Below are 13,949 nucleotides of genomic sequence, written 5' to 3'. Positions count from 1 at the left end.
ACAAAAGTAGCAGCTACTCCTCACAAAACATTTCTGCTCTGGAAAATAATAGTCTGGCATAGCCTCCATGGATCCACTCTGGCAATTAAAAGCTCTGTACCAGATGCCAAAGGGTGTTTGTGCTATTTGTATTTGTCCCTATACCTACACACACTTGCCTGGCTCACTGGAGGAGTTTAACAAATGTGTTCTAGAATAAATGGTAAATGACAAGGACTCCCTCTAGCCCCTGAAAATTCCAGTAAGAATGACCAAGATCAAAATCCTAGCTTAGTCTGTGTGGCCAAACTGGATTTGGGTTCCCTTTGTTGAATGCTGCCCTCACTGTGCCAACCTGCTTTACACGCCAAGTTCAGATGTGGGCACTTCTTCTTTGACGATGTTATGAGCTAATATTATTTGCAAATGTTTTAATGACCAAATATATCTTTCTAGCTGAAGCTAATGTGCTGAAATGTAATTCCTTATAGAGGCACAGCTGGCTCACGGTCTGAACATAAAACTGGGATTCAAGAGCGTTTTCTAACACCAGCCCTGCAATTTTCTTTAAAAAAAAATTAATACTCGTGTATTTTAATTTCTCAGTCAGTAAAACAGGGAAATAAACATTGGCTGGTCTGCCTAAATGGAATACATTTGAAATTTATAAATAAACAAGATATCAAGAAGCAAAACAATCACTAATTATGAAATTGGATGCAAAGAAGATTCAGAGATCAAGCCCATTTTCAATCACATTCGCCAGAAATACAGAATGACTTCCTGGCTGCAATATTCCTACCAATAGCAAGAAAAGATCCCAAAGAAAGGAAAGGGAGTATTAACTGTTTTACAAAAGAACACCCTCGCTGAGCCTCCCCACACAAAATAAACAGAATCTTTAAAAGTGAAATTAATTTTCCCTGGATTTATTTATTTATTTTTTTTTTTTAAGATTTTATTTATTTATTTGAGAGAGAGAGAATGAGAGACAGAGAGCATGAGAGGGAGGAGGGTCAGAGGGAGAAGCAGACTCCCCGCCGAGCAGGGAGCCCGATGCGGGACTCGATTCCGGGACTCCAGGATCATGACCTGAGCCGAAGGCAGACGCTTAACCAAATCTGAGCCACCCAGGCGCCCCTTCTCTGGATTTCATAACGCTTTATTTCTCACCTTGTCTTTTTACACATTCAAGTGGCAGACCATTTTAAGAAACTGTCATGGTAAACAGAATTTAATTATTTTATGGTACGGTCTTTCACGAGGTAAAGGAAACGTGAAGAGTTGAGAAAGTATGCAACCCATATTGTTGGCGTCTTAGCACTTACGATCATTACAAGCACTCACAAAAAGGCAATACTGGGCTTTAAAGCTGAACTCTGTATTATCTCTTTCTCAGAGCCCTGGGGCTATCACTGCAAAGCACAGTGGTCCATTCTAAGCTCTGAATAGAGAAAAGGAAGAGATCATTAAATTATAATTTCCATGCACAATTGGTACAAGTATTTCCTACCAACAGGATTAATATGAAAGCAAGATCCCAGAATAAAGCTGCTCAGCAGAGAGGATGACAGTTTAGTGTCTTGTAAATTCGATTTCACTGAAAGCCCTGACACATCATAATGGTGAAACCCTATTTACTGTAGCAAGCAGGATGGATAATGCTATTTAATACCTGGTGTACTGTGTGCCATCCGCTCATAGCTTTGTACTCCATGTTCTCGTCTTACCTTCTGGTTAGTACTTCTTGACAGCCTACATGGTAAATAGAGCCCCAAATTAAGTGCTGATCCCGTGATTTGCAAATCTTTCCTCTAAAGTTAGGCACAGAAAAACTGGCTCCAGTTAAAGGGATAATTTTCACGGGATGCACTTTTAACAGGCTCACCCCAGAAAAGAATGTAAGTCGCATATCCCTAAAGCCAGATTTAAAAAGCAAACCACATTTCCCATTAGGAAATTCAGAGAGGTTAACAGAAAAGCCAATGCGTTTGAAGGACTTGTTGAATAATGAATTAAGGATAAGAACCCCATATCCACTACACTGTGTGGATCGCTCCCTTTCCCCTCAGGAGAACAAAACAGAAGGGGGAGGGGGTGAAGTCCATTCCTGCTTGCTGCTTTTGGAATATCTGCAACAATAAGCTTCCTTTAGGGAGGTGAAGAGTGTAAAAGGGTTCATGTCTTTGAATCTACGTTATAAATAAAATGTCCATTATATTAGGAAAAGATATGATGATACTGGCCCTTATTAATTTTTCTACCTAACAATGAAGATCTAAGCACATTTATGTGAACTATCATTACTTGCTAATGAGGAAAAAAAGAGCAACTCAAGGTACATGCTGGAAAACCACTCCTAAAACCCCTGTCGTGTGTAATGGCATTACAATTAAACGTGTCTCTGGCTTCCATCACCTTCAATGTCCAACTCCTGGACCAGAGAACTTTGTTTCTGCAACTCTGGGTGACTTCAGACCATATTTCAAGATGAATGAGGAAACCAGTACAAAAATTCAGAGTGTCAAAGGAATAATATATATCTCTAGGTTGACAAGTACAAACTAGCTATCTACCACAAAGTTATGCTTTTAACTGTTATGTTAAATTTGCTATCTCACACTGTACAGCCAAAGCCCACACAATAATTCGGTGTATATGAGCTACCCATATGACCTAGAATCACTGACGACTGTTTAGAAAGCACTTGAGGGGGGAAAGTATCAAAGGGTTTTTTTTAATCCCATAAATAGACTTTATTAAATTATCCTCCTACCCCAGAAAAGACTGCTTATGTGTTTTAGTATCTTAGATGTCAGTGATCTGTGATTCTATCCTTTATTAATCCCATCAAAAGGCTGAACAAGCTTCACTCAATGAAGTATTTTTATAATGACAGACTTCATCTGGTAGTAAAAATACATAATAATTTCTTCCCATAAGCAGCACACTGGGCTGACAATAATCCGTTCTGTTGTCGTTTCTTTTTACTATCATTGTTGGCATTATTTTCCCCCAAGCTTTGCACAGAGGAATAGAGAAACCAAGGTACTAATTGACAAAGAAGTCAAGCAATCAAAAAAGCCCATTAATCATACAGATGAACCCGACACTTCATAATGCAATGGAAGATATGCCACCCACTATAAGTAAAAGGCTTTTAAAAATTGCTCATTTGGTGTAAGTAAGCACGACCTTAGAATTTAATTAGTAACTCTCTCCACAGGTGACGAACTAGTAAAGTATGTTTCTTCTTAATGACAATTTATTTTTCACCATTCTCTTTACACTGCTTTCTTTTGCTCAGCTTGTACAATTCCCTCTCCTTAATTGTATGGGATTGACTGCAGTGTGTACGCAAATAGCTACTGAAATCCAGAGGAGCCTATAAACTGAAAGCAATACAGATCCCACTACCCTGTTGATCCGAACATTGTGACTCTACCTAACTAAGCCCTCTGATCTCCCTCAGCGACTCAAGTCACCAAGGCTTTTATAACTCTCTTCACACTGTGCCAAACCCCACCATTCTTATGAACGCCAAGAGCAAAGTGGATTGAGTAGAGCAAATCAATTCAAGTTCATAATTGGGAAATTAGACACGAAGACACACTAATCATCAAAGAACTCACATCTCCAAGATGCCTTGGGGAGAAGGGGGTCCTTCATCCTGGAAGATCCCTGGGAGAATCTGGACTCTGCTCTCTCAAACTACGGTCTGGTCTTGCTTCTCACTTCCCTCCCATAGGGCTAATAGACTACTGGAAAATACACATGCCCTGAAGAACATGAAGGCAATCCAGACTCTAATGAAATGACCATCGAAGCATTTTATCAAAAGTATAAAGTTTGTTTCTATCTAGAGGTGGAATGATAGGACTATCTGATAACAACACTATGAACATATGAATGAATGGCTCAAAAACATTTGTAAACTGCTTCAGTAACTATGGCTTTCTTACTTCAAAGTAGAAGAAGCACAACTAGATGTTAAAATAACTCTTAGAGGTATCATGCTGTAGCTGCTAGATAATAAGACTTTATTTATTCCCTTTTTGGCCAAATGTCCCCAGGAAGTACCATCCTGGGGAAAAGATTCTGCATGTTCAATGCTTAACAATCTTGTAGATTATGAGGTAGCATTAATCCCATTTTAACATTGGGACCTAAAAAGTTGTATTAGAAACCAAAAAGAGCTAACTCACCACCCAAAGAGCCAACACACAACCAGCAGGATTTAACTCTTGAGTGCAGAACTAACAAATATTAAAGCTAGCACTGGCTAATGGCTAAAAGCTCAGGTGTTGGAATTACCTCAGATCCAGATGTTTTGGTTGGATATTCTCGGGCAAGTTACTTGAAGCCTTAGGGCCTTCATCTAAACAACAGGACTGACAACCTCACAGGGTTGTCTGTGTGAATAAAATGACATAACCCATGGCAAGTGTCTAGCACATGTAAATGCGCAATAAATGTTACTGTGAGTTACTATCACAATGATGATGATGCTACAAATAATATCAAGACAGTCAAAACTTGATTCTCATAGGATAGATATATATTATTAATTTAAATGACGAGTGAAGAAGATACCAGGTACTTTGTTGATAGCTAAAAACTATACATTAATTGCTTAAGACATAATTTTATGGTATAAGCTTAGTAAATCTAGGATTTATTCACTGAACTCCTATGTGAATTGTGGAAAATACAGAGACGAGAGAAAATGACCTTTAACCTCAGGGAATTTATGTGATAAACACAGATAACAAATCACAATTACCATAACTGTGGCACCATAAAGAGAGGTATAAAAACACTATGGAACATTCCCTTAGAGATTTGTGGAAAGCTTCCTAAAAACACTTAAGAACCTTCTCTTTGAAAGCTGCCCTGGGCTTCCTCTTATCAAATCACCAATCAGGAATTAACATCCTCCAAGTCTCTTAAATCAACAACCAGGAGTTAATACTCAAGTCTCTTTCAGTTAGGCCACACACCTAACTGTGACCTCACCAATGTTATTAAAATACAGAAGTTCACTTCACATCTATGTCAATGTCCTTTGATAAAGCCGGCAACCTTTACAATGAAATAGGGACTTGAAAAACTTTTCAAATGGCTTGACTTTCTTTCTCTGTAAAGAGTTACTGCTTTTAGAATACTGGTTCTAAGAAGGGTGAACTTGTGTCCAGTTAAATTATACTTATTCCTCCTCATGAGGCAGTGATAGGAGAAAGTTATCTCAGACTCGCGGTGAACTAACCAATATGAATATATAGGAGGAGAAAGATCCATTCACACATAGGAACTATCTAATTGATAGAATTTATAAATAGATCAAAGAGGCAAGCCACACTGTAATAGAACTGAATGTGCTCCACGTGCTCAGGGGATTTGGGTTCAGAGTCTCAAAAGAAATTTGTAACAAGTCAATGACAATGAACAGTTCAAATAATAAGACTACGAGTCATCTAAAAGTGACCGTGTACATAATGATGGTGTTAATCTAGTTGATGGGGATCACTTTTGGAATGATTCTGTTAAAGACTGGTCAATATTCCCTCTCCAGTAATGATACACCATCTAGTATCTAGTTTATGGTTTCATCATTTCATTTGGTTTAAATAAAGACATGTACTTAAACCACTTTTAAACCACAGGCAACCTGGATTTCGCATAGTAAGTTAGGTGATTCTACAGCTATCATAATATTATAATTATTTTTCTTGCAATATGCACTATTGGATTTAGCACTTTTAGATCTTCTAACATGAACTGCATGTAGAATTTCTAATAGAAATGGTGAGACATTGCACTTTTCACTGTCAGCACAATACAAGGGGAACTCTTTTTAAAATCTTCTGCATTAAGCCTACAAAATGCTTCATCACGGAGACCTACATCTCTCAAATATTCCTGGAAGAAATCCAATTGAACGAAATTAATGTAGCTACTTCAAGAAAGGCAGTAATAAACAAAGATGATTTTACAGAAATGGAGAGAAGACAGCAGGAAGTTGAACAATACTCAAGTAATTTCATGATTTTTAGTGTTTTGTACACAATGAAAAGTAAGTAGATATTCTTTAATGGCAATGGCTTTTGTTAAGCATTTTCCAGTTTTCAAAGAGCTTTTATATACATCATCTTATCTGGTCCCCCCAATAACTCACAAACGTGAGCAAGGAACAGACTATTATCCCCACTTCATAGATAAAGAAGCAGAGACCAGAAGAGATTAGGTGACTTGTCAAATAACTAGATGACAGCACCATGCCTTCTGACTCCTAGTCCAGCCTGGAGTTATTAGGTATTAACTAACAGTAGTGTGATTATTCCACCTTAGGATTTTTCTAAGCTCACTGGTACCCCTCAGTTTTCAGTTAAAATTCCTAAAACACTACTTTCCAGCCTTATCTTCAAAAAGGAAAAAATATTTCACCTATATAAAAAGCTGCTGACTGCAATGACTTGACATCATCACACCATCTCCATCTGATCTACCACCATGTGTTCTAACTTGAGGCCAGAAACAACAGTTAGCTGCTGAGCAGACTGGTTTCATCAGCCAAGATCGAATCCTCTCAGTATATCACACTAATCACTGAATGACCTCCATCAAATTGGTGGATTTATGAGAAATGGGTGAATATTTTTCATTGCCTTTTCTTGTACCTGACAGCAATCAATGACAAATCCAAAAGGTACCTAGCACAGTAATACTTGATAGCAAAGAAAACTGTCACTGGGTGGGAAAAAAGCAGGTACTGGGTAAATCACCTCAAAAACTATCAGTCATTCATTTTATTCAGCTAATATTTACTATCAGGCACGGTGCTCTGGAAGGGTTGAGGTAAACTAACAGCTGACTGAGCGGTCACTCTGTGCGGGACACTACGGTAGGTGCTTTATGAGAATGAGCTCATTTAACAAATCCGTGAGGTAAGTACTATTATATCTTCATTTTACAGCTGAAGAAACTGAAACCTGAAGTAACATGCTACAAAAACTCAGCAGGTAAATGTCTGTTCAGTGCATTTAATCCAAGTCAGAGGCTGTGTTCTAAACCAGGGTTCTACAGACTAGAACTCATGAGTCAGATCCTGCCTGCTCTCTGTTTTTATATAGCCCTAAGAGTGGTTTCGGGTTTTTGAGTGGTTTGGGGGGTGGGGGGTCCAAAGCAGAGTATTTCATGACATACAGAAATTATGTGAAACCCAAGCTTCAGGGTCCGTAATTGGAACGCAGTCGCAGTTGCCGACTGACATACTGGCTACGGCTGGTGTCACGTTACAATGGCAGCGCTGAGCAGCTGAGCTGAGAGCTGAGTAGTCGAGACAGAAACCATACACAGCCAGCGAAGTCTAAAGTATTTCCTATCTGGCCCTTTACAGAAAAATGTGCTCACTCTTGCCATAAGCCATTCCACTTGATGCTTTTTTTATCATCTCTATTTGGATGTCTTAACAAATATCCCAAACTTAAAGTATTTAAAGTCAAATTCCTGATTTTTCTGCACTACCCACAAAAAGATCCATATCTGCATAGTCTTCCTCTATGGAAAAGCCATCCTTCTAGGTATAAAAGCCATAGATCGAGAGTATCCTTGAGTTCTTTCTTTCACTCATGTTCAAAACCATCAACAAGCCTGATCAGCTCTGCCTTTGAAACATGCAACCCCATGCTTCATCCCCTCCATGGCTAGCAGCCGGGCCCAAGCCATCACTATTCCTTTTCTGAATTACCGCCATTACCTCTTCTTAGGTCTGTCTTGCTTCAGTTCTTGCCTAAGACAAAAGCCAACATGCTCTTCCACTCACAAACCCTCTAGCCTTTCCAACATGAAACACACAGCCCTGCTTCAGGGCTCTGGTGCTGGTTGACTTCCCATTACTGCAGACCTCTTACCAAAAGCCACCTATTAGGCCCTCCCTCTCTACCAGATCCCACACCCTATACTCCAAGGCCCTGGGACTCCTTTTTCTCTGCTTCATTGTTCATCCATAGAATTGCAAACTGCCATCCACTATATACACTTCAGCTCCCTGAGGACAAAAGTTTAGTTAATTTTCTTCATTAGCATTTCTCTGGCACTAGCCTGGGGCCTGACATGTATTAGGTGATTAAGCAGACATCTGTTCGATGAATGAAGAAATGATCCCTGTATGCAAGAAGCATGCACACTAGTGACGTACAGACACGGGTGAGCATATTTAATGTGTAAATAACTGTACTGAATGGGACTTAATACTGTATTTCTTATTGAATCTACTTTCTTATTAAACATCTTACTCTAAACCAAATTTTAGAGCTTTCCATCAAAGGGAAGAAAGATCTAGCTTTGTATGGCCCATGTGTGAAATGATTCTAGACAAATCTACTTTACTGAACAGGGGCACTGATGAGGTGGCTCAAATTCCCATTCTGAAACCCACAGTCTCCTGTTTTAGCTTTAATTCCTGCCTTTGCATCTCTGTCAAACTCTAGGGCCTGCCCAGAGGTACTGCCTCAACTCCTCTGAACTCTTCTTCCTAAGTCCTACTGTTCAACCTCTGCCCATTTCTTAGCCACAAATGCAGTGAAAGTGAGATTACACAAAGACAATATATCCATTAAAACACTTCCATTTCTACGAACCCACTCAAGTTTCGTCAATGTTAGGGAGAGTCAAGAGTAGCACTCTACTGTTTGACCTGGAGGCAGTGCAGCTTCTAAACATTTACGGACAAAATACCCGCGGGGGGGCGGGGGTAGGTAGCTGCAGAGTGATAAATGCCTCATTGAACCAATAACGCGACCATACCCCAAAACAGCCAAAGAAGAAATAACATTCCCTGTGAGAATGATCTACCTGCTTGGCTTCTTCACTTCCTTTTAACTAGGAAAAGCAGCTACAGTTCTAATTATTGGTGCTTAAATAAATATATGGGAAAGTTGCAGATGTGGTTCTAGAAGAGAATCAACGACAAGAAATAGTCATACCCTCTCCTCCAGTCTAGCCAGCTGCTCTTTGTAGAATGCATCCTGCTTCTTTATCACTCGATCTTTCTCTTCCAGCTGCTTAGCCTAAAAAAAGAAATGAAGAATAGACTATATCAAGAAAAAGCAGCAACAGTGAAGCAAAAGTCAAGTATAAATTACATTAGAAATAAGTACATAGAGCTGAAGATTTTTGCAATCTATTAGGTCTCTGCCATAGAACAATATTAATAAGATGATGATTGCTGTATTTAAATGTAAAGGAGTCTACATTTTTTTTTTTTTTACTCTGACAGCTGTGTCCTACTTTGTCAAAAAGTATCAGAATACAGCAGTTTTATTTAACTCCTATGGAAGAGTAATTTCAAGGATTAATATTTTGTACAATAAAACTTAGATTTTATTCCAAGCATAAACCACGTGGTTATTAACCTTTTTTCTGAACAACAAAATACCTATATGACATTTTCTACATAAATCTTATGTTTGAGAGTCCTTAAATTACCCACTGAAACCTGCACCTAAGTACATGTATTGGTCTATTTTCTTTTTTATGAAGCAGTTGTCTTTGGAGCAAGGGGCAAAAACCACTGTAAATGTTTATTTGAATAATTAAAAATTAATAGTAAGAAATAAAAATAGTTAAAGTAATTATAAAACTCAGTCATCCCATTTCTAATTTATAAGATTTTTTCAAAATTAAAAAAAGGTAATAAAAATTTTTTGATACTTGAAAAATAATGATAAAGATGGTTACTTATGGATGTTTTTCAAGGTTAATAAAAAAATGCATTTTTCAAACTGTTGTTTGTATCTTGATCATTACATTTAAGTGATCTTTATCTCTGAGAACAGACCTCCCTGTCTCACACCCCAAGTTAGAAAAGTTTTTAATATATTTTTGTTCAGTAAATGCGGAATACACACTTGACAAGGAATTTTAAGATATCAGCAAGTATGCATTTTGGCATTCCCACCCTTATGCCGCATACCACATTTTTTTGCAGGGTGATCAAGGGTCACTTGCCTCAACCTTGTGTGAGGGTGATTTCCACTATCTGCTTAGTTTACGTGTACCCATTTTACACATATATAGGTCATTGCTTTGCTACTTACTTTGTCTTCAATGTCCTGCAGCATGTTAAAAACAAACAACAATTATTTAACAATAGAAGTAGTATTTTTTCCTAATGTCACAAAGAAATCTGATAGATAATATCTAAGATGCAAACCAAAGAAGGCAATAGGGGGAAAAAAGATCAGAGAACTTGCTTAACTTAGGACACAGTTAAATGTCAGTGTGCTGCTACAGTTTGAATAGAAGATTTCAGTGAAAAGTTCATGATGCTTGAAAGCGTATGAATAAATTTAAAAAGATACAATAATAAGATTACATTAAAATATATTCATATGCAAGTACATAATAATCAATGGCTCCTTGGTACAACATAGTAAAAACCTGACTAGCCTGTCAGGAATATAAAAGAAAAAGTAAACAGAGAAAGAATTTTTAACAAAGCTAAGTGTGAAGAAAGTATGCATGACAATATGATCTACAGAGAAAAGGTATTTCTAAATTCAACACATACACACCCAAAATAGAAATAAAGGAAATGTAAAAGAACGGTTTTATGAGACCCTCTGTTAAAAAAAAAATCATTAAACCAAACAAATAAGCAAATGACAAAAAGAGGAAAAGAAACCACAACATGTAACTATGAGAGTTAAAGTTACTAAAATACAGAACACTAAAAAAAAAAAAAAAAGCCCTCTACCCCTCCACCAAAAAAGCCAAAAGAAAAATACACAAATGACATACACTGGTAATTCACACACAAAAATACAAACAATAAACACATGGGAAAAAACCCAACCCTAAGAGAAATCAAAGAATGATAATTAAAATAATGAAATACCATTATTCATCTACTGAACTGACAACAATATAAAATAGTAATAGTAATGTCAGATACAGGAAAATAAGCTCTTCTATACATGACTGGTCAGAATGTAATTTGATATAACCACTTTTTAAATCAATTTGACACAATGTAATGTTTTTAAAATGTACATATTCACTGAGATCTAAACTCTATTTTTAGGACTTTTTTTTTTTTTTTTAACTGTAGATTTTTTTTTTTAATGTTTTATTTATTTATTCATGAGAGTCAGAGAGAGAGAGAGAGAGGCAGAGGCAGAGGAAGAAGCAGGCTCCCCGCCCAGCAGGGAGCCCGATGTGGGACTGGATCCCAGGACTCTGGGATCATGACCTGACTTTTCTTAAGTAATTATGACAATATACAAAGATGTTCAAGATAAAGTTGTTTAGAATTGCAAAGATGCAAAAATAAAAATCAATTTAATGGCTAAATAAAAATATCTTCAAAATATACTAAGTAAAAACAGAACAGATTATAAACAAAAAGGACAGTATAATCTCTTTTCTTTGTAGGGAAAGAAAAAAACCAGAAGGATACTCAACAAAATGTCAACAAAAGTTATAGCAGAATGGTAGGTTTATGGGTGATTTCTAGTTATTCTTGCTTCTTTATATTTTCCAAATTAAAAAAAAAATCACATACTTTGTAGTCAAAGGACACAGGAGGGAATTTTCTGAGGTGGGAGAACTAGTCTGCTTGTTGATAATGGTGGTGGTTACACAATTGTATGCATTTGTCAAAACTCATAAAACTACATACCACAGAATAAATTTAACTATATAAATATCTTAAAGTGTATACAAATTAAATACACTAAAATTCATGAAAATAACTACATATAAATATATGGATGGACATGTGCATATATCTTTGCTATTGTTAATCTGCTTATCACTTGGCCAATTTTATTCTAGGCATTTAATCCTAGGAAATATTAAGAAAAGCACACAAGGATTTAGATCTAAGAAAATAAAACCAATGTTACTTAAAGCAACAAACAAATGGGAACAATAGAAGGTTGTATAAATAAGATTTGGTCCAACAGGATACTGATTATAATTTTAGTCCAGACACAATGACCAAATATTCAGAGCCATTAAAAAAATAATGGCTTGGAAAAAAGTATCTATTATGCCAAGATATTAACAGTGGACAGGATATGCATAGTGGGATATTTTTTATTTGGACTGTTCTTTACTTTATAAATTTTCTAGAATGAACAATTACTACTTCTGTAATCAGAAAAAATATTTCTTAAACATTAATATCACATACATGTATCCCTGACTACGAGATGGAAACATAATATGAGACAGAAGCTCAGAGTGAGGTATTTAGTAATTATATTAACAACCAAATTGTTTTGTTTTTTTTTAAAGATTTTATTTATTTATTTGAGAGAGAGAATGAGATAGAGAGAGCATGAGAGTGGGGAGGATCAGGGGGAGAAGCAGACTCCCCGCTGAGCAGGGAGCCCGATGTGGGACTCGATCCCAGGACTCCAGGATCATGACCTGAGCCGAAGGCAGTCGCTTAACCAACTGAGCCACCCAGGCGCCCATAACAACCAAATTGTTTTAACAACTTGAACAATTATTTATAGCCTGGAAATTCTCTTACCTACAAAATCCTTAATGTACCAGCACTTGATTCTCTCTCCCATTCAATGTATGACATTACCCACCATGGTTCTTAAAACACTTGCACTAAATGTTTCTTTCGTTCACAGATAGTGCACAGTGAGACATTTTTTTAAAATGCAAAGAAAAAGTAATAGGTATTCTATTATGGTCATTTAGAAAACACTCAAGAATTCAATACTACAAATATATTGCTTAAGTCTACTGAGGACTACATGCACCAAAAAAATTGATTTTGAGGAGCAATGTAAATAAAGGATATATAGTAATGTCCTCATTCACTTTTCTAAGATGTAATCTTTGAAAAAATTTAAAGCAACATGTGAAAAGGTCAGATATACACACTAAAAAGGAACTACCTCCAAAGACCCGAAACCACCAAGCTATGGTCTAACATCACAAATCTTTCCCTAGACAGCCAACAGAATCAATAGTTTGAGATCCACTGGGGAGAATAACAAAGCAAGAAACACAGCCACAGCACTTTAACGGCACATTGCTTTGAAACAGTTAATGTGATGCTGGGAGGGAAAGTCACACAATATGAATCCTGAAACTTAAATAAGCCTGGAATACATTGACTAAGCTAATAGCTGCCAAGGATGGAGAGTCACACTCAACTTACGAAAAAGCAGTAAACCAAGTGCAAGGAAATAAAACTTCTACGTATAACTCTCTAACAGAGAGAGAATCATTTTAAATGAACAAAAACAAAGAGGATTACAACATTACTTATTGTTATAGAACCATTCCTTAGGGAAAAAAAAGAATATAAAAAAATTTCCCCTCATTTCTTGTTTACTATTACTCTCACTACAAGAAATGTGCACTGATTAGTTTTCAGATCCTGTTAGATTCGGGATAACATGATTGGGCTGAAAACATGACAGAACTTAAGTGGATCATTATGGAAAACTAGAGCACCCCATATGCAAGAGACACAAAGAAAATAAGGAAATCAAGTTTTCTTTAAGAAACCCAACACATAAATATTTCAGTGTTTTAACTCCGTGTTGGTAGCTAGATTCAAAATGAAGTTCCCATATGTTAACTTCTTTAAGACTTGCTTCTTTTCAGAAAGGATCTGAAGGTGCTTATGACAAAGAATATAATAAGGTCAACAGAAGTAAAAACTGGGATTATGGATATGACATACTGTGCTGGTGGGAACTTTACCTTCCCACGTATATTCCTAGGTAACTCTTCATAGCGAAAGGTTTTTGGCATAGTAGCTCAGCCTTCTCAGCCCTGGTTGCTCCTGAGGACTACGGTGTGGCACAGGGTACATGGCCTGGAGAACCTGGTGACATCACAATCACCTAGCTCAGAGGTTGTATTGTTACCTTGGACATCAAGTACAAGGCATGTTAAAGAAAGATTCTGGGCTAAAGCTCGTACACTTGATTTTA

The 13,949-nt window shown here is 36.9% G+C and overlaps 1 protein-coding gene across 5 annotated transcripts in view; it reads right to left on the bottom strand.

Annotated features, from left to right (window-relative positions):
• The window catches only part of CHCHD3 (coiled-coil-helix-coiled-coil-helix domain containing 3), a 261,763-nt gene that overhangs the window by 85,554 nt on the left and 162,260 nt on the right, over positions 1-13,949 (bottom strand). For 3 of the 5 annotated variants that reach the window (XM_081800074.1, XM_081800075.1, XM_081800073.1), the window contains exons 5-6: positions 10,077-10,091; positions 8,964-9,047 (exon numbers count right to left, since the gene is read on the bottom strand). The exons of 1 other annotated variant lie outside the window; for it this stretch is intronic. In XM_081800074.1, coding sequence (XP_081656200.1) covers positions 8,964-9,047; positions 10,077-10,091 — 99 coding nt within the window. The remainder of the gene's footprint in view (positions 1-8,963; positions 9,048-10,076; positions 10,092-13,949) is intronic. One more of the 5 variants, XM_081800076.1, reaches the window with a different exon arrangement.

The sequence above is a fragment of the Leptonychotes weddellii genome, chromosome 12, assembly GCF_054177405.1.
Source record: "Leptonychotes weddellii isolate Sample4059 chromosome 12, ASM5417740v2, whole genome shotgun sequence".
NCBI classification, from domain to species: Eukaryota; Metazoa; Chordata; class Mammalia; order Carnivora; family Phocidae; genus Leptonychotes; species Leptonychotes weddellii.
This window is presented reverse-complemented; position numbering and strand designations above follow the sequence as displayed.